Here is a 26,619-nt window from a genome sequence, read left to right on the forward strand (position 1 = left end):
GAGACGAGGGTGGGAGCCGGCGGTCCCGGGCGAGAAGAGGAGGCGCCAAGGAGCGCTGGGACGTTAAGAGGCTTTCACCTGTTGAGCGTTGCGCTCGCGCGCTTGCCTGTGTCTGTCGTGCCAGCTGCGGGTTGGACGGAGCGCGCTGCCCCGTGGGCGGCTCAGCCTCGGTCTCCTGCCGACGCCCCTTTCAGGTGTGTTTGGATCGAGAAGGAAAGCATCAACTCTGTCATCATCAGCGACGCCCCTGAGGACCTCCACCAGAGGATGCTGGTTGCGGCTTCCCTGTCAGTCAACGCCACCGGTGAGTGGGGCTGTGTTCACTTGCCGCGTGCTCTTCTCCCTGCGCCGCTCTGTTACCAGGAGTGGTTTGTCCCGTGATTACAGCGAACGCGTGTATCTGTGCCACAGTTGGAGGCCGTTCTCTGAGTGCGCCGGCCGCTGCGGGGCTAAGAGATAGAGCGTCACCTTTCCTTTTATCCGAGGGCGCGGGTGTCGGTTTCTTGACGGGTCGGTCGTTTGGTACATCATGCTTGTCCCCAGAGTAGAACAGGGCTTGGCCCTGGGACAAAGCCGATGGCCCAGTGAGAAGGAAGGGGGGGAGAGGAGAGGAGAGCAGGCAGACAGAGGTCCCCGGCAGGTCTGATGGCGTCCGCTGTGGGGTGCCGTGGGGCGCATCCATGGGGTGGACTCCGCGGAGCGGGGGACGCGGGACGGGGGGTGTGCCAGGAGGGCGCGGGGTCCTGCAGAGCGACTCTCGCCCCTGACGCTGCCTTTGTTGCCCGTCCCGCAGGGTCCACCATGCTGCTGAGAGAGACCTCTCTGATGCCGCACATCCCTGGCCTCCCGGCTCTCCTCAGTGTGCTCTTCGCACCCGCCATGGAGCTGAGGTGCGGGGCTCGTCGTCCTTTCGTCCGGGCTTCGCGGAGCGAGGACCCGGGTGGGCGAGCGCACCCCTGTGCCCCCTCCCCTGGAGAGGAGACCCAGAACCCCGGCCGCGCCTGCCTGGGCGCGATGGGAGCGGTTGCCGCGGGGACACGCCTGCAGTGGGCTGGGAGAGAGCTCCCGTCCCTCGGGGCTTGAGTGAGAGAGGGGCTGGAGGAGGGACAGGAGGAGCTGGGAGCGGGCTCGGGGCGGGCGTCCTGTTGGAGAGGGGCCGCGGTGTGACTCTGCTCTCAGGCTCCCGGCTGGCTGTCCGTGAGACGCCTGGTTCCCCCCCCCCCCCCCCCCCCCCCCCCAGCGCTGGTGACCATGGGGGAGGAGGTGCACTGCTGTGTCCTACTGGTGTAGCTCTTTTTGATGCCTCGACCAAACAGTGATTTCTCCTGGAGGCTGTAGCGGAGAGGGCGGTGAGCTGGGGGGAAAACTCGGGGCACCCTTATGTGGGGACACGTGAGCTTTTCACTTGAGAGTTGGGGTGTTGCCGGGGAAGCACTCGTGGGCGTCTGCAGAGGGCGGCGGCTGCGGAGAAACGGGGTCTGGTCTCTGGGAAGGCCGCACGCCCCCCCGGGACCACCCGACCCTGCTGCTTGCTCGGCCCTCTCTCCATACACCTGCTCGGTCTGCCGGTGTGGCCTCAGATGGTGCTTGTTGCAGTGTAGACGACAGCTGAGTAGGGTCTTGCTTCCCACTGAAAGCGTGCGTTCCTTAGAAAAATCTGGAAAAAGCTGAATGGGAAAAAAGTAGCGTCATCATTTTTAAACGTTTAGCGTATTTATTTTCAGTATATTTTTTGTTTTTAGGTGTTTGTCGTACTGCGTCCTTTTCCACAGATACAGGCATTTTCATATTACGACGTCTTTGTAAATACCCGTTTTAGTAATTGCAGAGTGGACGTAAAATGGCTTTTATAAACACTGCCCTACTCTAGTCACATATGTATTTGTTCCCAACCCACTCTTGTCCCCAAAGGATTTAATACGCCTTTAAATGTTGGAATTGGGCTTCTCTCTAATTTTGCCATAACGAGCTGATAAATATCTTGATGAATGGGGTGTCTTCTGAGTCCTCCGCGGGGCGGACAGACCTGTAAAAACTGCAACACGTGTCGTTGTCTAACAGGGAAGGGCGCCACCGTGTGGGAGCAGGGGCACGGCTCCGGGAACACCCGGACGCTGCACTGTCCTTGCCTCTTACTAGACCGAGCTCCTGCTTCGATTTCCCTCTAAATGGGCTCTCTTGGAGGGTTTGTGTGACTCCGGGTATTAGTTTCAAATCTTCAAAGCGCAAGTGGTTACGTTATAGAGACACTCAAGAAATGTGGAAATCGATGGTATTTAAATCACCATCTTTCTAGAACAAAAACAAGCGTCAGAGGGGGAAGGTAGTACTTTGCACGTAGCCCATACTTCACGCTCGTTTTGTTGAGTTTAGGTTAAGGGAGCCAGAATGGGGCGCCTTCTGTGGCCGCGTGGGGAACGCCGGCGGTCCGAACACGGAGGCTCCGCCAGGTGGGCCCAGAGGGGACGGTGGCCTGCGCCTCGTCACGGGAGGCTGCCTCTGGTCAGCTGGGGGAGCCTTTTGTAACTTGTGGAGTCAGCAGCAGCTGTGCCCGAGGAGCTTGCGGGGGACGCGATGGTTGACATGGGCGCACTCGGCCTTCCCCCCGCACCGGGCGCCCCGGCCCCAGCGGCCCTGGTGCGGGGTCCGCGCCATCCTGGAGGCCACCCGGGGAGGAGAACTCTTCCAAAACAGCGGCCCTCGGTGCGGGGTCCGCGCCATCGACGCTGGAGGCCACCCGGGGACCACGGGGAAGGTCTGCCATCTCCAACATGGCGTCCGTGGTGGCGGGAGGCGAGGGAGAAAAAGGTCCCTTCGGAGAGGATGAGGAGGGACTTTATTCCCGCACTGGGCGGAGAAAAGGGAGGGCCACGGTCCCCTCTCCCGTGCCTGGTGGCCGCTGACCAGCTGCAGCTCACGAGCCCGGTGACCGAGCCCTGGCGGTGCTGGCTCCCCTGTCGCCTCTGCCTCCGGTCGCCCTTCGGCGCACCTGCCCCCGGGTGGGCTTCGCCTTTCCTGCCGCCCCCCGCCCCGGGGTGCTTCCGCGTCGAGAGCCTGCTGGAGCGTTGTCCTCTGCGCCGGTGGCGAGCCCGGCGTCTCCAGGAGCGCATTCTGCTGGCCGCCCTCACCTCCCGCCGGGGGTCCTCACGGCTGGGCAGGGGGCGGTGGGGAGGGCTCCATGGGGCAGGGGTGCTGCGGAGGCCGGGGGAGGAGAACTCTTCCAAAACAACAGAAAAGCCCCGCCAGGCAAACCCGTTAATGGATGACGGCAGTGGATTAAAAGGGAACTTTCACTCTCTCACCGTTTGTTTCGCTGACTGGCCGCGTGACAGATCAGCCATCAGCCCTCTGGTTGCTGTGGCAGGGATTCAGCGGCCGCCAGGGACAGCCCCGTGGTGAGCGGGTCTTCAGCAGGAGGCCCGAAGGCTCCCGTGGAAACCCTACCTCCGCCCTCCTGCTCACGTGGCTGGTGGCCCGGGGCCTCGGCTTCTGCTCGCCAGGGCCTCTGCGGGTGGCGTCTCCGAGGGCTCGTCGGGGCTTCCTTGCGGCCTGGTGGTTGGGTGCCCACGGCCAGCATCCTGACAGAGCTGAGTGGAAGCCGTGTCCCCTTTGATGAGCGACCTCCGAAGCGTTCCACGGTGAGATTTGCTCCGGCCACTGTCCCACTCAGACCCGAGGCCTGGCATCCAAGACCCCACTTCTCACTGGAAAGCGTCCGCTTTGCACCATGAAAACAGCACGTAAGATGTGCGCTCCTGACCTCCCTGTCTGGACGGCATGCCGCCTTCTGTGCGCCGACGTGTCGTCTGAATTGTTCAGTGTAGTCGTGGACCGTTTTTGTAATTTAAAACATCTTCACTTGATCTTAGCCAAAAGGCCGAGAAGCGATTGTAATTTAAAACATCTTGATCTACCTCTGTTTTTAAAAAGCTGGAGAAAATTGGGGAATACAGCAAAGGTGTCTTTTTTTTTTTTAATTTTTCTTTGATGTTTATTTATTTTTGAAAGAGAGACGGAGTGAGAGGCAGAGGGGCAGAGAGAGAAGGAGTCACAGAACCCGAAGCAGGCTCCAGGCTCCGAGCTGTCAGCACAGAGCCCGACGCGGGGCTTGAACTCACCGAGTATAAGATCATGATCTGAGCTGAAGTCGGACACTTAACCGACTGAGCCACCCAGGCGCCCCAAAGGTGTCTTTAAGTATTGGAAGCGTGAGGTGACGGGAATGTAGAGTGGGAGGGGGTGCTGTCGGGTCTGGTGGGAAGGCTGTGGCGGCAGGTAGACCTGGGCTCCCTGGCTGGCATGCCCCCTGCTGCCCACCCCGGGGCATGCCAGGTGCCCCTCCAGCTTCTGACGCGTCCCCACCTGTAAAGAAGGGCAGTGGTGAGCTCGCGGGCGCAGCACGGTGCCCGGAGACGGTAGCTGCCGTGAGGGATGTCCGTCCTGCCCTGGCCGCTCCTGGCAGCATCGCGGGGAAGCCGAAGGAGGCGGAAGGTCCTTCCCCGGGGAGTGGCCTTGGCAGGATTTGGAAATCTCAGTAGACTTTGAACACACACAGTTGTCCCTCAAACAACACAGCCTACTGTTGACCGGAAGCCTTACTGATAACCTGGGGTAGGTGCACACGCTTTGTGTGTTCTATGTGTTTACGTACTGCATTCGCACAATCAGGGAAGCTAGAGAAAAATGTTTTGTTTTTTTTTTTTAATTTTTTTTTCTTAACGTTTTTATTTTATTTTTGAGACAGAGAGAGACAGAGCGTGAACAGGGGAGGGGCAGAGAGAGAGGGAGACACAGAATCCGAAACAGGCTCCAGGCTCTGAGCAGTCACCACAGAGCCCGACATGGGCTCGAACTCATGGACCGTGAGATCATGACCTGAGCCGAAGTCGGACGCTTAACCGACCAAGCCACCCGGGCGCCCCGAGAAATGTTCTTTTCAACAGATGCCCCCCAAATTTTCCAGTGTATTCATTGAAAAGAATCCACATATAATTGGAGCTGCTCAGTTCAAACCTGTGTTGTTTAAGGGTGGACAGTACTTTGCAGATTACTACGGTGCACGTTGCAGAATATTTAAGGGAACATTTTTATATGGAGGCTTCAGACTGACTAGAGGAACTATGTTTCCTTCTTTGGCTCGTGTAGACAGCTGTAAAGTACGAGCTTGCAGGACAGGCTCCTCTTCTGTTGTATTTACTTTAAACGTCATTGACTGGAGAAGTTGGTTCTAACAAGCATAGCAGTTGTCAGCTTCCATAAACGTGAGCTCCTTTACGTAAGCTGTCTCCGAACGGTTTGCTCGTCTGGCGTGTCCTTGCTGTGTCTGCACCGAGCCCGCTTGCTTGGATCCTGTCGTGACTTTTGCTGTTGTCGGTCTGAGTTTAAATGTGGTTACAAAGGAAGTAAAAATATTTCTGTGGTCCTAATTACTGTGTCTTAGGGTCCCGTAAGTTTTTCGGATCCTCAGAAAAGAACGAAAGCTGGTGTTTTAATTACCTTTATTGATTTCAGGTGTAGGGCAGATGAGCAGGTGTGGGTCAGTTCCAGGCTGAATATCTGGGGACCGTCCGTGGTGATGAGCATGTGTTGCCACATGTGAGGGCCACCGATGAGCAGCCGTTAGTCGTACTGTTGGTGACCCGGGCTGTTATCTGTGTTCTGGAAAAGTTTTGTATAAACTGAAATAATTGTAAATGATATTCTATGAAAAACGTGGGGAGCATAGTGTTTATAAAGGAACACTTCAGCGATCATTTTGTATAGCGAATGCTCAGCTCCATATTTACCAGTCTGAATTCTGGGTCTTTGATTTCACTTGAAGTGGGATTCTCTTTCATTTTCATTGAAGTGAAAAAGGTCTGTTGTGTGTGTATGTATATCTTTAGGACTAAGAAAAAAGCTCTTTTTTTGCCTAGATTATTTTCATCAAAACGTTGTTGATTAAAAAAAACAAAACTTGGGGCGCCTGGGTGGCTCAGTCGGTTAGGCGTCCGACTTTGGCTCAGGTCACGATCTCGCGGTCTGTGAGTTCGAGCCCCGCGTCGGGCTCTGTGCTGACGGCTCAGAGCCTGGAGCCTGCTTCCGATTCTGTGTCTCCCTCTCTCTCTGTCCCTCCCCCGTTCATGCTCTGTCTCTCTCTGTCTCAAAAATAAATAAACATTAAAAAAAAAACCTGATATTAAAAAAAACCAAAACTATTGATATAAATTATGGGAAAAGGTATTTCATTTTATTTTTTTATTTTTAAATGTTTTCATTTATTTTTGAGAGGGAGAGACACATACAGAGCACAAGCCAAGAAGGGGCAGAGAGAGAGGGAGACACAGAATCTGAAGCAGGCTCCAGGCTCGGAGCTGTCAGCACAGATCCCCACGTGAGGCTCGAACTCACAAACCATGAGATCATGGCCTGAGCTGAAGTCCAATGCTTAACTGACTGAGCCACCCAGGCACCCCAATATCTGTTCATTTTATATTGTCGAGCCTGTTCTGGGCTGTGGTGCTGTCATTTAATCTAACATCTGGGGTGAAAGAAGGAGCCCACGGGCAGAGGAAGGGTCTCCACGGGAGGAGCCTGGCAGAGAGGCCTGTAGGGAAGCCGGGGGAGCTGGAGCCTGGCGCAGGGGTGGAGGGAGAACGTGGGTTTGAGATGACCTGGGGGAGCGAAGCGGGCACTGGATGCTGCGTGGCTCGCAGCAGGCTCTGGTTTTTCTCAAAATGGCACAGGAAACCACCCTTAAGACTGGGTTTGTTTCTGTTATGATGATGGGAAGAGAAAAAAAAAATCCTGGGTCTGTTTTGAAAAACTAACACTCTCTGCTGCGTGGGAGCCAGACTGGAAGAAGCAGGAGTAGGTGTGGGGAAGATGGGTCAGAAAGGGATCGCATGAGTCTAGGTGCAGAGTGGCGATGGCTTGGACCAGGCTGATGGCAGCTGAGATGGAGGGGTCACCAGGTTTAAGGATGTGTTGAACATGGAAGTGACAGGGCGTGGTGCTGGAGGGAGGGGGCAGGTTTTGGTTAAAGGAGGATATAACGCTCTGTGTCGTGTGTACAGCTGTTTCAGGGTAGGAAGGTGGGACATAAGATCTTGTAAGCTTCTAAGTGCTAGACTTGTTTCACAAGCCATAAATATTCTGTGGAAACCTCGCTAATAAGAATTTAACCCATGGGAAGAACTCGAAGGAAGGAAAAGACTGAATGTGATAAAATAGTCTCTATGTTCTGTGCTGCAGTGAGAAATAGAAACCTAAATAACGGACTGATAAACACGTTTACCGTCCTTATAACTACATAGCCTCTGTTGTTTCTGATGTAAACACCGGAAGAGAAAATGCAAAAATAAACAAAATTAGTTGCTGTACGAGGTCTGGCAGAACAATGATTTTATTGGCCAGTTCCTTTAACGTTGAAACAATGGGTTAACAATTTCAAAATACTAACTCTTCTCAAAACTTTTCATTTAGGGTTGATCGGGATGGAAAAAACTATACTGGAGTCCTTTGTGGTTTGGGGTGGAATCCAACCACGGGGGCCCCTATCCTGCCAGAGCATGACATTGAGCTAGCATTTGATGTTCAGTTCAACGTGGAGGATATCATAGAGGTAAGACTGACTCATCAGCACTGTAGTAGTTGTCTGTCTGTCTGTCTGTCTCTCTCTCCCTCTCTCTCTCCCTCTCTCTCTCTCTCCCCCCCCCCCCCTTCTCGGTTGGTTTGTACACCCATTTAACCGCGCAGTGTCTGACACGGACCTTTACTTACTTACTTATTTATTTATTTATTTATTTATTTATTTATTTATTTATTATCAGTTATTTTATTTTATTTTATTTATTTTATTTTTTTTTTAATTTTTATTTATTTATTTATTTTTTAAACGGACCTTTAAATACAGACCTACGTCTCTGGCCCCAGAGGTGCTTGCTGTCCCTTAACCTGCCTATTTTACTTCCCTTTTCTGTAGGAAGTAGCTTCCCAATAGAGACGGTGCTCTCTGAATTTCTCCTGTGGGATCTCTGGGCACAGGAGGTTTTTCTGGGCAGTGGGAGTAAACACCAGGCCAGTAGGACTGCTGGGGATCTCTGTCCACGCCTCCCTCCAGGTCCGGACTAGCTGCACATCCTTGCTGGTCCGCGGCGGGAAGCGAGGAAGCGGAATCCTGCTCTCGGCTTCATCCTCTCGACAAGGGTGGACGGCCTGCTGAGCGCGTAGGGGTGCGGCCGCGTGTGTCTGTGCGGGGCCGGGACGCGATCAATGTAGCGGGCAAGGTTAAGCACTTAGAAACTTAGGGAGCAGGCTGACAAAGTAATTTTATGGCTTTTGAATCTGATAATGAAAAACGTGGGCTTATGTTTTATATGCTTGTGTTTTTTATAGTTCGTTGTTCTAGTAATTCAGTTTTGGTACATTTAGAAAGTGAGAAAGCTGGTCTTCCACCACAGGTAGTTTGAACGGCGCCGCTGTAAAGTACGTGGCCCTTTTTCTTCTCAGAAGTTGCACGAACTAGGTGAGGTCGGCGTAACTGCGTAGAAGGGGGTGGAGGAAGAAGGCAGGCGCTATGGTGAGCTGCGCCGAGCCCGCCCTTATCCCCCAGGCTGCTGTGGTTACAGTTGTCGGTGTTTTCATTTTATTGACTTAACTTTCACTCTAAGGTGTTTGGGGGCTTAAAAATACTCCTTAATCGTCCTAATTGTAAAATATAAAACTTCAAGAAGTAAATATAGGAGAAAATCTGGATGGCCTTGGATTTGGCAGGGAGTTTCGGGATGCAACACCTAAAGTACAGTCTGTGAAAGAAGAAAGGAGAAGCTGAACTTTGTCAAAATTAAAACCTGCTGTGCCAGAGACCCGGCTAAGAGGATGAAGAGATGGGCCGTTCGCGAGGAGCAAATGCTTGCGGATCATGTACGTGATAAAGGACTTTTATCATAATACGCAAGCCAGTCATTAAAAACGTAAGTAAGCGAAAACATGGACAGCAGTGTCCTATTCACGAGGAAATGCGAGTTAAGACCGTGACGTACGTCCACGTGCCTGTTAGAATGGCTGAAATCCAAAAAACTGACAACAGTGCTGGCGAGGATGTGAAGCAGCAGGGACTCTGGGGACGCAGAAAGGAGGTAGAGCTTTAGAAGACAGAGCACACATCCATCGTGAGACCCGACAGTCCCACCTCAAAGTGTTTCTCTAAGAGATTTGAAGACTCACATCCACAGAGAATCCATTTGGGAATGTCGATTGCGTCACTCGTCGTTTTTAATTGCTGAAAGTTGGAAGCAGCCAAGATGTCCTTCAACTGGGGAGTGCAGGATACCCGTGGGATGGGATGCTCTTCAGCACTTCAGAGGAATGAGTGGTTGATTCATGCAACGACACAAACAAGTCTCTCTTAAAACTTCTTTTAATGTTTATTTTTGAGAGAGAGAGCGGGGGCGGGGGCAGAGAGAGAGGGAGACACAGAATCCGAAGCAGGCTCCATGCTCCGAACTATCAGCACAGAGCCCGACGCGGGGCTTGAACCCGCCAACTGTGAGATGATGAGCCCTCCAGGCACCCCATGGATAAGTCTTAAATGCGAGTTTCCGAGTAGGAGAAGCCAGGACTCACGGGCTACTATTTTAAGAGTCCATTCACGTGACATTCTGGGGAAGGCTAAACTAAAGGACAGAGCGGATTGGTGGTCACTCCAGAGCAGAAGGGCTGCTCTCTGGGATGTTCAGCTGGTGGATGCGTGACCCCATGTGCTTGTCAACCCACACACAGGCTGCCCCTCACGGAGGGGAACTAAGGTGTGTGATTGAAACACACACACACACATACACACACACACACACACACACACACATGGATTTTGGGTAATTGCGTTGAGGAGAAAAGGAGCTTTGGAAGACAGTGTTATGACTGAAAACAGTCAGGCTGCAGCACATAAACACTGCTCTCTCTCAGTCCAGCCGCTTCACTCTGGAGGTGTTTACACGGGACTGAGGCTGAGCGGCCGGTACATGGATGTGCGAGCTGGGTTGCTCACCGGACAGGAGTTCCAGACGAGCAGGGAAGGCTGGAATGGACCCTGGGATACGGGATGACCCGGACGCTCATCAGTATGAGCACGTGTGACCTCTCCATGCACCAGTGCGTGCGCGTGCGTCCGTACGGCTCTGTACACATGCGTGTACCGACCGCCTGCCCTGTGAAGGCCTAGAGGCTGTGACACCCCCAAAGCCACCAGCACACCGGATGCCCAGACTCTGGTTTCTGACAGGATTTTCCGGGAGAAGGAAGCGGGCTCCTTGGAGAAATGGCTCTCCTGGGGCTGGAGCAGGGAAAACAGAGGGTGAGGCGTGGGGCTTCCTGTAGCGCCAGGAAGTAAACAAGTGCTCGGAGCTAGAGGACAGGGCACGTCGAGGGGCCGCAGGGCCAACCGAGAGAGCCCCACTGGCCAAAGCTGCCGCGGTTTGGGCGGCAAAATGAACAAAGCAGTACTGGATTATAACCCAGGAGGGTAAGATGATTATTTGCGTGTCCGTAAGGTCATAAAGAAATGGTGGAATAAACAAATGAGGGAGAAGAGACCGGTCTTCATACCGGAGGATTCCCAACAGGGTCTGTGGATCCCTGCCTCCAGGAAGTGGAGCGTCATCTGCCCCCAGACCTGACTGTGAGGGTGGACTGGACTCGGTTATGTGCGTCCAAGCAGAAGAGGAGGGGTGGAAGAGGTGTGATTAGACTGAAACGTCAGAACCTTTCTTGCTGATTTTCAGTGGTTTCTTTTGTTACTGTTCCTTAAACTACAGTAGTGGTGATTGATGTTATTTGTGTTGTTTTAATAATTTGTTCCAGAAACCGTATTGATGATAGTCATAAGAGTATGAACTCTGAACGCTAATGAAGTATTTAAATGTGGAACGGAATTCAGTTACAGAACCACATGAATGTTGGTGTTGCCATTTATTTACAGATCAATATTCTCAGGGCTGCTGTTAACAAGCTAGTGTGCGACGGACCCAATGGGTCGAAGTTTCTTGGGCCAGAAAGAATCGCACAGTTACAGGACAGCGCTCGTCAGAAACTTCTAGGGTAAGTTGTCCACCTTAGAAAAGGTGTTAAATATGCAAAGCTGTCCCAGCTGTCGGGAGAAAGGCTAGCTTTAGTTTACACTCTTCGTTTTTTTACGTAACCATATTTTTCTGTGGACTTCGTGCTGAGGTTGGACATATATAAGGTGCACGGGGCGTCTCGGTATTTGCCCAGGGGACCGACGCCCAGATCAGAAACGATGCTAGAAAACAGGAAAAGTGCTCCTGAAACCAAAAGAAATCCCCCTAGAATGTACACGGGAAGGTGCGGAATATCACCACGATGCCAGATGCTGCTTGCCCTCCACGGGACACTGCCTCGGGCAAGGAAGGGCCAGTGCCCGGTGTCCCTGTTACCTCACAGCCACCGTTGGCAAGGGTGACCTCGTCCTGACCAGCCGTCCAGTGATCGTAGTGCATTCGTACAGTTGTGCCAGCCTCCCCACGGCTCAGTGGTACAGCATTTCTGTCCTCCCCGAAAGTTCACTCGTAAACGGTTTAAAACTGGATTGGGGTGGGGGCGCCTGAGCGGCTCAGTCGGTTAAGTGTCCCACCTCGGCTCAGGTGATGGTCTCATAGTTCACAGGTTCGAGCCCTGTGTGGGGCTCTATGCTGACGGCTCAGAGCCTGGAGCCTGCTTCGGATTCTGTGTCTCCCCGTCTCTCTGCCCCTCCCCTGCTTGCGCTCTCAAAAACAAATATTTTAAAAAAACTTTTAAACTGAATTAGGGTGATTGTCGCACAGCTCTGTAAATTTACTAAAATTATGGAATTACAGACTTAAAATTGATGAATTCTGTAGTAAATAAATTATATCTCAACAAAGCTGTTTTAAAAAACATAAGTTGTTTTTTGCTCATCTGTAAAGCACGTCTGTTCCCACCCTTGGCCGCCACTGATCTGCGCTCGGTCTCTGAAAACCTTATGTACGAGGAATCGGGTTTTTTTTCCTTTTTAATCTGGCTTTCTTCACTTAGCATAACAGGTTTGCGATTCATCCGTGTCATAACACGTTTGTTCTTTTCTGTCGCCGGGTGATGCTCCGTTGTGTCTGCGCCACACTCTGTTCCGCGGCGGGTGAGGCGCGTGGATCGTTCCCGGTGTCGGGCTCTGTTGAACGGCGCGGCCGCGAAGGGTCGTGTAAAGTCTCAGGTGAACGTTTATCTTCAGCTCTCGGGTAGATGTCTGGGAGTGCCGTCGGTACGCTGCGTGGTGAGTCTGTGTTCGCCTTTTAAGGACCGGCCACATGGTTTCCCACGGTGACTGCTGTGTTACGTTCCCGCCAGCAGCGCATGTTCCAGTTTCTCCACGTCCTCGCCAGCGCTCGGCACCGTCCGGATACTTCTTTATGGTCGACGGTCCGGTGGGGGTATGGTGGGAGTCGTTGTGGTTCCGACTGGTGTCTCCTCAGTGACTAATGATACAGAGCATTTGTCCATATCCTCGCTAACCAGGTGTATATTTTTTGGTGAGATATCTGTTCAAATCTTTTACCCAGTTTTTAAATCGAGTTGTCTTGTTTGTGAGTTTTAGAAATTCTTTATAAATTTTAGCTGAAAGTTTCTTCGCAGATATGTAATTTGCAGATATTTTCCTGGTATTTTGTCTTTTCATTTTCTTAATGGTATCTTCTGAAAAATACAAGTTCTTAGTTCTGATGACCTCTGCTTTATCTTTTTTTTTAAAAAATGGATTATGCTTTTGGTGTTGTCATATCTGAAAAATCTTCGCTAAGCCCAAAGTCATAGAAGTTCTGTTCTCTATTTTCCTCTCTTACATTTACTTGGTGTATTTAGGTTTTTGGTCTGTTTTGAGATGACACTTGTGTAGTATGGTATGAGGTGCAAGAGTCTGAGTTCATTTTGTCATAGCTGAACATCCGTTTGTTATAACCACATTGGCTGGAAAGCTCTACTTTCCCTACTGAATTGCCTTGGCACCTGTCAAAAATCAGTTGGCCACAAATGTTGTAAAGGTTTGTGCCCGGACTTCCTGTTTCTTTTTGCTTATGTCTGTCGTACGCCAACATGGCATCGTCTTGATTGCCAAAGCTTGAAATTGGGTAACGTTAGTCTTCCTATTTTGTTCTTGTTTTTTCAAAATTATGTTTACTATTCTAAATTTTTTTCTTAATGTTTATTTACTCTTGAAGGAGAAAGATAGAACGTGAGTGGGGGAGGGGCAGAGAGAGGGAGACAGAATCCGAAGCAGGCTCCAGGCTCTGAGCTGTCAGCACAGAGCCCGATGCGGGGCTCAAACCCACGATCTGTGAGATCCTGACCTGAGTGAAGTTGGTTGCCCAGCCGACTGAGCCACTCAGGTGCCCCTATGCTTAACTATTCTAGATCGTTTTTTTCCCATATATATTGTATTCATTTGTTTAAAAAAATTTTTTTAATGCTTTATTTATTTTTGAGAGAGACAGAGACAGAATGTGAGTGGGTTAGAGGCAGAGAGAGGGAGACACAGAATCCGAAGCAGGCCCCAGGCTCTGAGCTGTCAGCACAGTGCCCGACGTGGGGCTCGAACCCACAAACTGTGAGATCATGACCTGAGCCGAAGTTGGATGCTCCACTGACTGAGCCACCCAGGCGCCCCAGTGTTTTAGTGTTTGGGTTGCTATTGTGAATGAAATTCTTTTACTTTTGTTTTTGGGCTGTTCCTTGCTAAAAATGAAGAATTGATTTTTACGTATTGGTTTTATCTTGTGACTCTGTAAAAGCCATTAGTATAGTAGTTTTTGTAGATTCTTCAGGTTTTCTCTCTCACATACAGGGTTATATTTACAAGCAAAGACAGATTTTCTTCTTCCTTACTGACCTGTTATGCTCCGATTTTTTTTTCTTGTTTTATTATATTGGCCGTTGCAATGCTGAATGGAAGTGGTAAGGCAAACAGCTTTGTCTTCTTCGTCCAGTTTTAGGGAGAAGGCATTTAGTCATCCACTGTTAATGTATGATGTTAGCTGTCGGGTTTTCATAAAGGCTCTTTTATCAGGTTGAAAAAGATCCTCTCTGTTCCTCGTGGGCTGAGGGCTGTTATTAGGAAAGGAGGTGCATTTTCCCAAGTATTTTTTTTCTGTCTATGAGGTAAGCATGGCTTTTTTTTTTTTTTTCTTTTCATTCAGTTTACATGGTATATTGTATTAATTGGTTTTTGGATGTTAAAGCCAGCCTTGCATTTCTGTTTTGCATTCCACTTGGTATATAATCCTTTTCATAGATTCGTAGATTGGTTGCAACATGTTTTTATTAAGGATTTTTTCACCTGTATTCGTGAGGGTTGTTTCTTTGTAGTTTACTTGTGATATCTTTGTCTGATTTGGTATCAGGGTAAAACTGGACTCTAAGAATGGGTTGGGAAGTGTTCCCTGCTACTCTTGTCTGTGAGTGTTTGTGTGAGATTGGTATTATTTCTTCCTTAAATATTTGACAGAATTTTCCAATGAGGCCATCTGAGCGTGGACTTTTCTTTGTGGGGAAATTTTAAGTTACTAATTCAATTTCTTATATTTTAGGTGTATTCAGATTTTTCTATTTTTTTTTAAGTCAGTTTTGGTAATTTGTGTCTTTTAGGAATTTGTTCATTTAAAAAAATGTTTATTTTTGAGAGAGAGAGAGAGAGAGCATGGCAAGCAGGGGAGGGCAGAGAGAGGAAGAGAGAGAACCCCAGGCCCTGCACCTTCAGCACGGAGCCCGATGCTTGGCTTGATCTCATGAACCATGAGGTCATGACCTGAGCTGGAAACAAGAGTCAGATGCTCAACTGACTGAGCCACCCAGGCATCCCTGGAATTTGTTCATTTATTTTTATTTTTATTTATTATTCATTTTTTAAAATTTATATCCAAGTTAGTTAGCATACAGTACAATAATGATTTTAGGAGTAGAATACAGCGAGTCATCCCCTACATATAACACCCCGTGCTCAACCCCTCAAGTGTTCTCCTCAATGCCCCTTGTCCATTTAGCCCATGCCCCCACCTACCTCCCCTCCAGCAACCCTTAGTTCTCTATATTTAAGAGTCTCTTCTGTTTTGTTCCCCTCCCTGTTTTTATATTATTTTTGCTTCCCTTCCCTTATGTTCATCTGTTCTGTGTCTTAAAGTTCTCATATGAGTGAAGTCATATGATATGTGTCTTTCTCTGACTAATTTCACTTCGCTTAATACCTTCCAGTTCCATCCACGTAGTTGCAAATGGCCAGATTTCATTCTTTTTGATTGCCGAGTAATACTCCATTGTATGTATATACCACATCTTCTTTATCCATTCATCTGTTCATGGACATTTTGGCTCTTTCCATACTTTGCCTATTGTCGATAGGGCTGCTATAAGCATGGGGGTGCATGTGCCCCTTTGAAACAGCACACCTGTATCCTTTGGGTAAATAACTAGTAGCACAATTGCTGGGTTGTAGGGTAGTACTATTTTTAATTTTTTGAGGAACCTCCATACTGTTTTCCAGAGGGGCTGCACCAGCTGCATTCCCACCAGCAGTACCAAAGGGTTCCCCTTTCTCTGCATCTTTGCCCAACATCTGTTGTTGCCTGAGTTGTTGATATTAGCCATCCTTACTGGTGTGGGGTGGTATCTCATTGTGGTTTTGATTTGTATTTCCCTGATGATGAGTGATGTTGAGTGTTTTGTCATGTGTCTCTTGGCCATCTGAATGTCTTCTTTGGAAAAGTGTCTATATTCATGTCTTTTGCCCTTTTCTTCCCTGGATTATTTGTTTTTTGGGTGTTGAGTTTGATAAGTTCTTTACAGATTTTGGATACTAACTTTTTATGTGATATGTCATTTGTAAATATCTTCTCATGGCATTTGTTCATTTAAATTGACTTATTTATTGGCATAAAATTGTTCAGAATATTTTTATAATCCTTTTATTTTCTGTACAGTTGATAGTTGTGTTCCCTCTTTTGTTTATGATTTTGATAATGTGTGTCTCCTTTTTTTTTTTTTTTTTCTTGGTTAACTCAGCTAAAGTTTACCAATTTTGTCAGTCTTTTCAATTTCACTGATTTTTTTTTCCTCCTAGTGTTAATGTTTTTTCCTGTTTGTCGATGTTCACTCTTAAAATTATTAGTCCTTTACTTCTGATTACTTTGGATTTAATTTGCTCTTTTTCTAGTTGTACAACCTAGCACCTTTGATTATTGTTTTGAGACCTTTCTTTTCTGTCACAAGCATTTAAAGCTGTATGTCCCCTCTGTCACTGTTTTAGCTGCATCCCATATTTTCTGATCTATTTTAATTTTCACTCTTTTTTTTTTTTAATTTTTTTTTTTTTTAACGTTTATTTATTTTTGAGACAGAGAGAGACAGAGCATGAACGGGGGAGGGTCACAGAGAGAGGGAGACACAGAATCTGAAACAGGCTCCAGGTTCTGAGCTGTCAGCACAGAGCCCGACGCGGGGCTCGAACCCACGGACCGTGAGATCATGACCTGAGCCGAAGTCGGACGCTTAACCGACAGAGCCACCCAGGCGCCCCTTCACTCTTTTCAAAATATGCTCTCGTTTTCCTTGTGATGTATTCTTTGACCAAATGGGTAATTGTTTATAAGTATATTAATTTTCAGATATTTGGGGATATTTTCCAACTTTCCTTACATTGTTGATATATAATTTATTTCTGTGTAGGCAGTATACATACTTTCCATGATTTCCATATTTTAAAAAATTATTTTAATGTTTATTTTTCAGAGAGACAGAGTGTAAGTGGGAGAGGGTCAGAGAGAGAGGGAGACACAGAATCTGAAGCAGGCTCCAGGCTCTGAACTGTCAGCACAGAGCCCAGTGTGGGGCTTGAACTCATGAACTGTGAGATCATGACCTAAGCTGAAGTTAGACACTTAACCGACTGAGCCACCCAGGTGCCCCATGAATGATTTCCATATTTTAAAATTTATTGAGACTTGTTTTATGGCTTAGCATAGATATAGTCTTTCCTGGGAAGTGTTCCGTGATCACTTGAAAATTTGAATGTGTACCTGCTCTTGTGGGGTGGAAGCTTTGGTTGATGTTGGTTAGATCAAGCTGGTGAGTTGTGGCAGCCATCAAGTGTCTATCCTTGCTGATTTTCTCACTAGTTCTATGAATATTCAAAGTGGGGTATTGACATTTCTAGAATTATTGAATTATTTCTTCTTTCAAGTCTGTCAGCTTTTATGTTTTTGGGGCTATATTGTTTGATATGTATACATTCGTAATTGTTGCCTTTTCAGAATGTGCCAGTCCTTTGTCATTATGAAATAAATCTCTCTCTCTAGGAAGAGTTGTTGTCTTCTTCTTTTTTAAAAAATTTCTTTTAAAGAGAGAGAGAATGTGTGCCTGTCTGCGAGTAGGAGAGGGGTGGTGGGAGGGTGGGGAGGGACTCTCAAGCAGGCTGCATGCCCAGGGCAGAGCCTGTTGTGGGCTTGATCCCACGACCCTGGGATTGTGACCTGAGCTGAAATCAAGAGTTGGACTGAGCCATTCAAGTGTCCCAAGAGTTGTGTCTTAAAGTCTGTCAGATATTAATGTAGCTACCCTACCAGTCTGGTTTCTGTTTGCATGCACATCCTTTTCTGTCCTTTTACTTATAATCTATTTGCATCTTGGAATTTCTTCAAATATTTTTTTTTCTATGCCTTCCCTCATTCCCTAGGGCTCCTGTCACACCTGTGTCTGTACACTTGGTGTTGTCTTGCTGTGCTCTGAGTCTCTGGGCATTTGTTTTTCAATCTTTTTTCTCTCTGTTCTTCAGAGTAGTTAATTTCTATTGATTTGTCCTTCAGTTTCCTGCTTCTTTATCCTGACGTCTCAGACCTGCACGTGCTGGTCTGCTGTAAGGGATCTTCCATTTTAGTTCTTGTACTTTTGAGCTCTAGAATTTCTTTTTGGGTTTTTCTGTTTTTGATTTTTGTTGCAATTCTCTTTGAGTCATTGTCATCATATTTCCACGTATTTGTTAAAACGTGGTTTGCTTTAATTCTTCGTACATACTTAGCGTGGCTGCTTTGAGGTCCTGTGTGCTAAACCCATGTTTGGGCCCACTCACCTTCTTTTGGCTGCTCATTTTTCCTGAGTATGGGTCACACATTCCTGTTTCTGGGAGAATGTCTCAGTTTTTGGCTGAGAATTGGTCATTTTAGACGGTGCAGGGTAACAGGATAGGGTATTGATCCTGCAGGCTTCTGCAGGATACGTTTCCCTCCGTGTTGTCAGGCCACTGATGCCTGGGTTCTCTTTTTGTTTTTGTGTTCGTTGTCTTTTTTATTTTTCAGCCTGGCTTACTAGGAGTTGTCCTTGTGTCTGCACTGCTTAGTGCTGAGCCAGCGAGGGGTCAGAAGTTGTGCTTAGTTACCTAAGCCTTTAAGCTCCTGCCCTTTGCCGGTAGACGTATGTGTGGTTTGGGTGGTGCATCCAAGGTTCGGGTGGTTTTGAACTCTTCCCCAGTTTTTATGTTTTCCCAGGGCCTTCCTGTGTGCCACCTCCCAGTGGCCCAGGGCCGCGTGCCCGGCTCAGGGCCTCCATGGACTTTGTCTGCACGTGTGTGCAGCCTCCCCGCCGCCCCCCGGGTGTGTGTGTGCGTCTGGCCCTCTGGTGCTCTCACTCCAGGCTCTCCCTCTTGGGCTTCCACGTGGTCTGTTGTTCTGCTCTGGCCCCCAGCAGGACTGTGACCGAAGGCCAGTGGATCTGTGGGCTTTCTCTACGTCTTGCCTGTCAGGTGGACAATTTATGCTGACAGTGTTGCCACACAGGAGGGCCTTTCACCCCCTGCACCAAATCAGGGAAGCCCAGTCTGGCAGCAGAGATGCTGGTTTTCGTGGCCAGTCTGTCCCTGGCAACGCTTGGGTCCTAGGCCGCGCTGCTGGGGGCTATGGGCGGTGGCTGGGAGAAGCTGGCCCCACAGTTCACCTGAAGTCCGCAGTTTCTCATGAATCAGTGCTTCTCAGCTTGTTTGCTTTTCGTTAATTTCCAGAGCTTTTGAATGTTTGGGGTGGGGTTTTTTTTGACAATTTTGTCAAATTTCATAGTTGTTTCAGGTGGCAAGAAGATTTCCAGACCTCTTTATTCTGTCGTTGCTAGAAGTCTCTAGCTCTCTGCCTTTTTAAGCCGGTGGCATTCCCAGCTTGTCACAGGTGTCTAGAGTAGAGGGCAGAAAATACCCTGTTCCATCCCGTGACGCAGTGATGTGTGGTGACGGGGCACCTCCACTCGTGGGTGAGGGACGGGGAGAACGAGGGTTGGTCTTAACCCCTGCTTTGCTCCATTTCGTGCCTGGTTTTGAACGTACGGTAGATTTAAATGTCTGCTGGTTGTAAGTATGTAAATCTTGACCTTTAAAAAACTTATTGTAGTTATAATTCTGGATTTCAATCTTTTTTTAAATCCTAGTTACTGACTTTCTGGTTTTCAGTTACTGAGTATAATTAAGATGATGTATTTCTTCTTTAACTTGTAGTTTGTTCTGTCAGTCGAAACCAAGACAGAGAATTGTCCCTACGTGGCATGAAAAGCCGTACGAATGGAATCAGGTGGGTGAGAAATCGAGCGCCGTGCGAGCCGCCTGCCCGGGAGTGATGGGCTCGGGGGAGTGAGGGGCCCAGGGCAGGGGCTGTGGAGGGTCCGGAGAGACTAGAAAGGGACAGGCGATGTGGACGGTTCTGTTGAGTCATGGGGTAGCGTCACAGAGCAGACCGGCGGTCTCTGGATGGCGTGCCCTCTGTGATGCCCAGGCCGACTGTCCTGTAACTTGGGATGAAGCCGGGAGGAACATCTGGATCAGCTGTCGGGGCGCATCGGTGTTGCCTCCGTGTGCTCGGGCTGACAGCGTGCCACACACGGGGTGGCTTGAACAGCAGACGTTTATTGTCTCATGGTTCCCGGAGGCCGGAAGTCAGAGGTCAGGGCACCAGCACGGCCGGGTTCTGGTGAGAACCCCTTTCCTCGCTTGCAGGCCCGTGCCCCTATCCTGTGTCCTCACGTGGTGGAGAGCGTCGCCCTTACGTCTCTTCTGAGAAGGGCTCTGATCCCGTCGTGGGGGCCTCGCCCTTGTGACCTCATGGAACCCCATTCACTTCCCCAAAGCCCTACCTCCAGACACCATCGCACTGGGGATTTGAACTTCAACATTAGGGATTTGGGGCACACAGTTCAGTCCATAGCAGTTGGGAAATAGGGCAGGGCCCATCCGGGGCACCTTGACTTTTACCGTGTATAATGTTTATGAAATAAAATAAAATTGGACTTGAGGGGAAGGAACTAAGGGAGGGGTTTGCAGCTTGACTTCTAGAGCCAAGGGCGTCTTTGTGAATGAACCCGCTGCGGCGTGAGCCACGAGGTGCCCCTGCAGGTGGTGTTTCCCGTCCTCAGTCGGCACGAGACCTTCTTCCTCCCCTGGGCACCGACCGGTGTCCCTCTTCAGAGCCCTCAGGACCGGGCCTGGAGCCAGCTCCCTGACAGGAGGGGACAGGAGGTGCGCCGGCCACCTCTCCTGCAGACTCTGTTGGGAGACTTAATCTGAGGGCAGAATTTTACTTTGAGGTTGATGTGCTTTAGAAAATGTACATACTTAGAAGCCGATAGCGGAGCCGCAGTTCGTGTGTACGTGGGGAGGAGCGTGTGGAGCTTTGGGTGAAGTCACCGGGTTACTGAAAGTGGCTTGTCAGACGCGCGGCATTGAGCGCTGTGAGAGACGGGAGGTGTTCTGGAATACGCCGGGAGACCAGAAGACTACTTTCTGCTGTCTTACGTGTCTGTGCACGTGTGTGTGTCCTTTTGATGATTCATTTTACTTCCTTTACTTGATGTCTCGCAGGCCCGTCTTCTAGAAAGGTCTGACTGGTCCTTTTGTCTGTCCCTTCAGGTGGATCCAAAGCTGGTCATGGAGCAGGCTGACCGGGAGAGTGGCCGAGGGAAGAACACCTTTCTCTACCAGCTTCACAAACTGATTGTTCTCAGTGCCTAGGCGTGCCGGCGGGCGGTGCCCCGGTTCCTCCCAGAGGAACCAGATCCGCCACGGAGCAGTGGATTAAAGGCTCCATCTGTAGACTGACTTCTCTGTATCTGAGCGTTACAGTCTTTGCCCGCTGCATCCAAAAGGTCTTCCCCATCCTGGTTCCTCTTCTCTGTGGGTGGTGGCTGGAGAGTGGTATTTCTGTTCTGGTGGGAAGGATTGGAAAGTCTGGTCTTTTCCAGAAACAGAAAATCACTGTGTTAAAGATTCTGGGATAACACCGTTCTGAAAGAAAGCTTTATTTGGAAAAAGAACTATATTTTGTTTTAAATTTATTAAGGTAAACAGAAATAGATGATCTTACACGTAAGGTTCCAGAATGTGCTAGTATGTTCTATCTTGTTACAGTGATTTAAACCTGGGGTACAGGCAGAACCACGAACCGCAAACCCCGCAGCAGGGAGCTGCGTGTTTCTTACAACTGTGTGGCATTTTCTAATTTTCTTTTCCATGAGGAAAAATATTTAATTTTGATAAAACTAACTTCAGTTTTGTATGTTTTAGATTTTTACTTACGTTACAATTCGGAGTCCAAATTTCGGAAATCAGAGAGATTACCTGGCAACCAGTATTATCTGTGTTAAAGAATAAAAAAGCATGAGACCAAGTTTCTGTTTCTGACAGTTTTTAGTCAGAGGAGATTCCTGTCGGTCAGGGTTGCATCAGAGGAGCAGTCGCTGCGAAGACGGCGGCGAGGGGTCCCTGGCGGCCTCACACGGTTGTCAGAGGCGCTGATGGGAGGAGGGTCCGCGAGGGCGGCAGGAAGGATCAGGGGAGCGGGCGCCTAAGCAGGCTACTCCCAGCGGGCAGTTCGAAGCCCGTGAGAAAATCTGAGGAGCCTATGTATCTGGGGGCCGTGGGGTGGTGACCAGGAGCTCGCGTAGAGGTCTGGGCAACTGCCGTCTGGGGAGCTTCTGTAAACTGGGGGCCCAGCACTGTGTGTGTGTCCCTCTGTCGCCCGTGTCACACTCGCGCCCCCAGTCTTGCTCAGCTCCGAGCCAGAGTGGTCCAGGTGGGGGTTCCGGGAATGCACTCCCAGCCTCAGGCAGGAGGGGGGCACCGCGCTAGCAGCACAGCCCTTCCTGATGCCTGGGGCAGCCCGAGGCCTACCTCCTCAGAAAGTCCTCTGTGAAAAGAAGCAGGATAGGTCCCCCTGCTGCCAGCTCTTCGCTTTGCGGGGTCCGAGGCATGCGCCCCGCTGCGGGTGAGGGGCAGCCGGTCCCCGGGACCGTCCAGCGCGGGGCCTGGTTAAGTCAGATGGTACCGGAAGGCTTGCTTAAAAAAAAAATCCAGCTTCTTCGTTTCTCTGGTTCTAACCCTTAAAGAAAACCATCCTGACTCTTTTTTCTGGAATTGCTTCCATCTTGCTAAGCATCGTAAGTAAATTTTGCCCTCCGTGATTTCCGCCACAGTCGTCGTTTACTTGCTGCTGTCTTGGTGAAGATTGAGCTCTTTATATCATTCGGTATCCGCGTTCCCCATCGCTCGACGTGGTCACGTCGGCGTGACTGGTTAATTCATTCTATTCTCAGCAACTCTGGAAATCCTGCTCTCTGCAAAAGCCAGCAGCATGCTTGACGGCCCCGCCTTCCGCAGAAGACGGGGCGTTACTCAGCGATCACACGGCGATTGTTCGTGTGCACGCTTCTCCAGTCCTGTGGGCCTTTAAAGCTTCATTTTAAGTGCAGTTCATCAGCACACAGTGTGCTCCTAGCTCTGGGTGTACAGTGTGGTGACGCAGCGTTTCCATACGTCACCCGCTGCTCGTCCCGACGGGTGCCCTCCTTTGTCCCCGTCACCTGTTTCCCCCATCGGCCCCCACCTCCCCTCTGGGGACCGTCCGTTCTCTATGGTTAAGAGTCCGATTCTTGGTTTGCCTCTCTCTCTCTCTCTTTTTTTTCCCTCTGCTCATTTGTTTTGTTTTTAAATTCCACATATGAGAGAAATCATGTGGTATTTTGTCTTTCTCTAACTTCACTTTTGATACTCTCTAGCGCCACCCATCTTGTTGCAAATGGCAAGGTTTTCTTTTTTTGGCCGAATAACATTCCATCGTTTGTGTGTACGTATGTACATGTACACACACATACACCCCACATCTCCTTTATCCGTTCATGTATTGACGGACACTTCAGTTGCTTCCATATCTTGGCTACTGTACACAATGCTGGTATAAGCATAAGGATGTTGTTAATTTTAGCCTTCTGACAGGTGGGATGATATCTTATTGTAGTTTTGATTAGTATTTCCCTGATGATGAGTGATGTTGAGCATCTTTTCATGTGTCTCTTGGCCATCTGGATGTCTTCTTTGGAAAAGTGTCTGTTCGTGTTTTCTGCCCATTTCTTAACTGGATTGTTTGTTTTTTAGGTGTTGAGTTTTATAAGTTCTTTATAGATTTTGGTTAACCGTTTATCAGATGTCATTTGCAAATATCTTCTCCCATTCTGGGTGGGGCGTCTTTTAGTTCTGCTCATTGTTTCCTTCGCTGTGCAGCAGCTTTTTATTTTGATGAGGTCTTACTTTTGTTTCCCTTTCCTGGGGAGATACATCAAGAAAATGTTGCTGTAGCCCATGTCAAAGAGGTTATTGCCTGTGTTCTCCTCGAGGATTTTGATGGGTTTCCTGTGTCACATTTAGGTCTTTAATCTGTTTTGAGTTTATTTTTGTGTGTGGTGTAAGAAAGTGGTTGAGTTTCATTCTTTTGCATGTGGCTGTCCAGTTCTCCCAACACTATTTGTCGAGGAGACTTTTTCCCACTGGATATTCTTTCCTGCTTTGTCAGGGATTAATCAGCCGTGTATCCCCATGGTCTTAAGGAGTTATTTATGCTCATAGTAATACATGTACAGGTTATGGAATGAGAAGGTTTAAAGGGCAGGGAGTGAGAGGCCGTCCTGTCCCCCCCACCCCACAGCCCTCACCCGTGCGTTCTTTGGGCTGCGGACCCTGATGTCAGCTGTGAGTAGAGCGTGCCTAGGCTCCCCGCACTCCCGGAGCTGCAGGTGCAAAGGGTACAGATGGGCGACAGACGGGGTGTCGGGAGACGGAAGAGCTGCGGGGGTCTGGGGTCCGGGTAAGGGACCGAGCAGGAGTGTGCGGCTCTCTCTGTCGGGAGCCGGGCAGGGAGTGGTTTAGGCCTTGTGGGCCACGTGTGTCGGTTGCCTCTGTTCCCCTCCGCGGTGTCCCTGTGGATGGTGCGCACATGGAGAAGGGAGACTTGGGGAGCGCGCTCTGCAGAGACCGTCAGACCATGGCTGGCGGGTGTGTGCGGTGGCGCTGCCTTCTGAAGGGACAGCCTTTCTGTGGGGAGGACCTGAGGTCCTGGCTGAGATCGGGGGAGGGAGCGTGCCTGGTGTTCTTGGGGGGCCAGTGGGGAGGCCTCTGGGGCTGGAGCAGGAGCCGTGTGGCGGGGGGGGGCCTGTAGAAAGAAGGCAGGTCCGGGCCGCGGGGTGGATTTTGTCTTGTACTCGAGCAAGGGGGAGACTCGGAGGGTTTTGAGCAAGACCGTGCCGTGCCCAGACTGACCGACGGAGAGAGCGTGCCGGCTGCCGCGTGGGGCTCCGCGTGGGCGCTCTGCAGCCAAGGCCGGGGAGAGACCCTCCGCGCTGAGCCTGGGCCGCGTGCCAGCGGGACAGAGGACGCGAGGGGCCCGGATTCAGTGAATCCGAGGGAAGAGAGTTCTCAGGGCCACTGGTGTTGTGGGCTGAATGGTGGCCCCTCAAAGTCTCTGTCTCCGTCCTAACCCCTGAGTCTCCTGTAAAGGTGACCTTATTTGGTCAAAGGGTCTTTGAAGCTGGTTAGGTGAAGGATTTTGAGATGGGGTCATCATCCTGGATTTAGGGTGGGTCCTAAAGCCCGTGGCGGGTGTGCTTGTAGGAGACGTACAGAAGAGACGCCAGGAAGAAGCCGTCTGAGGACGGAAACAGAGGCCGGAAGGACATGGCCACAAGCCCAGGAGTGCCGGAAGCCACCAGGTGCTGGGAGAGTCATGAAGGACCCTCCTCCTGCGCCCCGAGCCTTCCCCCCGCGCCGAGGGAACACAGTCCTGCCAACGCCTCGATTTCAGACCCTTCGCCACGGAACTGGGAGAGAATGAGTTCCTGTTGTTCAGGGCCCCGCGGTGTGTGGGGGCTTTGTTACGGTGGCCCCGAAGGCAGCCCAGCCGGGGCCTTTGCACCCTTTCACTGGACACGTCCGGAGATTGGTCTCTGTCGTGTGGACACTGTTTCTGTCAGTTTTCCCCGGGGGCCGCACACAACATGCGCTCAGCTGTACCTCCGTGTGCCCACCTAATGTTTGTTGTGGATCCTGTTTCTGGATGTCTACTCCTGCTTTTTCAGTGCCTCACAGTATATGGTTTAATTGCTGTCTTGTAATTGACTTTACAACCTCACAGCGGACATTTGGATAGTTTCTAGTCTTGCTGTGATATACAGCGTTGCAGTGACTATCCTCATACATTTACATAACCCGTAATAAACTCCTAAAGTAAGAATTGCTGGGTCAAAGGGCATTTAGAAAATCATCCAGTTAGTAGACGTGGCCACGCCGCCTTCGGTCTGGTTGGTACCAGTGGGCATACGCTCCTGCCAGCGAGACGGGGTCCCCGTTTCCCCGTGGCCGCACCGTCGCAGTGTTCCCACGGCTTGTGACAATAGGAGGTACCGTTTCTGTCAGGTTACTTGTCTTAATTTGAATGTGTCTTTATGAGTGAGGCTGAGCCTCTTCATACACCATGAGCCATTGGTTTTTTCTGTGGTGGGAACCATGTTCACACCTTTTACCAGGCTTTCTTTGTGTTACGTTACGGTTTTTTTGTTGCTTATTTATTTTTGAGAGAGAGTACAAGTGGGGGAGGGACAGAGAGAGAGGGAGACATGGAATCCAAAGGAGGCTCCAGGCTCTGAGCTGTCAGCGCAGAGCCCGAAGCGGGGCCCCAGCCCACGAACCGTGAGATCATGACCTGAGCCGGAACCAAGAGTCGGACGCTAAACCGACTGAGACCCCTAGGTGCCCCTAGATGTTAATGTTAATAGTTTTTAAAAACTATTTTTACAGTGAGGAATCCGCCCTTGGTGATATGGGTTACAAATGTTTTCCCATTTGTCATTTGACTTTATTGTGTTTTCTTTTTACCATGTGAAATTTAGCCTTTCATTTTCATGTAGTTAAATATATGAATCTTTTATGGCTTCTAAACTCCCTCCTCCCTGTTTGAGTTTATTAGAAATAGCCCCTTTGTTCTCTTCTAGTTTCCTGATGGTTTCATTTTGTAAATTAACTTTATTGAGATAACATTTACATCCAGTAAAATGCACTCATTGCAAGTGTGCAGTTTGACTTTTGACAGTCATACACACTCGTGAGACAACTACCACAGTTTAGGTAGTGAGCATTTCCATCACCCCCTAAAGTTCCCGTATACTGACTCCTTTGTAGAGAGTTCCCCACTGCCACTGCAGCCCCGGCCACCGCTGAACTGCCTTCTGCCCCTGGAGAGCTGGGTTTCTCGCTGTTGCCGTTTTGGGCCAGAT

General features: G+C 49.7%; 1 protein-coding gene across 6 annotated transcripts in view; it reads left to right on the forward strand.

Moving 5' to 3' along the window:
• TDRD9 (tudor domain containing 9) overlaps positions 1 to 21,689 on the forward strand; it is a 112,230-nt gene extending 90,541 nt beyond the window's left edge. For all 6 annotated transcript variants that reach the window (XM_053889889.1, XM_053889890.1, XM_053889891.1 and 3 more), the window contains 6 exons: positions 195 to 304; positions 794 to 890; positions 7,465 to 7,603; positions 10,958 to 11,076; positions 19,529 to 19,601; positions 20,933 to 21,689. In XM_053889889.1, the coding sequence (XP_053745864.1) occupies positions 195 to 304; positions 794 to 890; positions 7,465 to 7,603; positions 10,958 to 11,076; positions 19,529 to 19,601; positions 20,933 to 21,034 (640 nt within the window). In that variant the 3' untranslated portion in view covers positions 21,035 to 21,689. The remainder of the gene's footprint in view (positions 1 to 194; positions 305 to 793; positions 891 to 7,464; positions 7,604 to 10,957; positions 11,077 to 19,528; positions 19,602 to 20,932) is intronic.
• Positions 21,690 to 26,619: the final 4,930 nt, after the last annotated feature.

The sequence above is a fragment of the Panthera pardus genome, unplaced genomic scaffold (genome assembly GCF_024362965.1).
Source record: "Panthera pardus isolate Hobbes unplaced genomic scaffold, ASM2436296v1 HiC_scaffold_24, whole genome shotgun sequence".
NCBI lineage: Eukaryota > Metazoa > Chordata > Mammalia > Carnivora > Felidae > Panthera > Panthera pardus.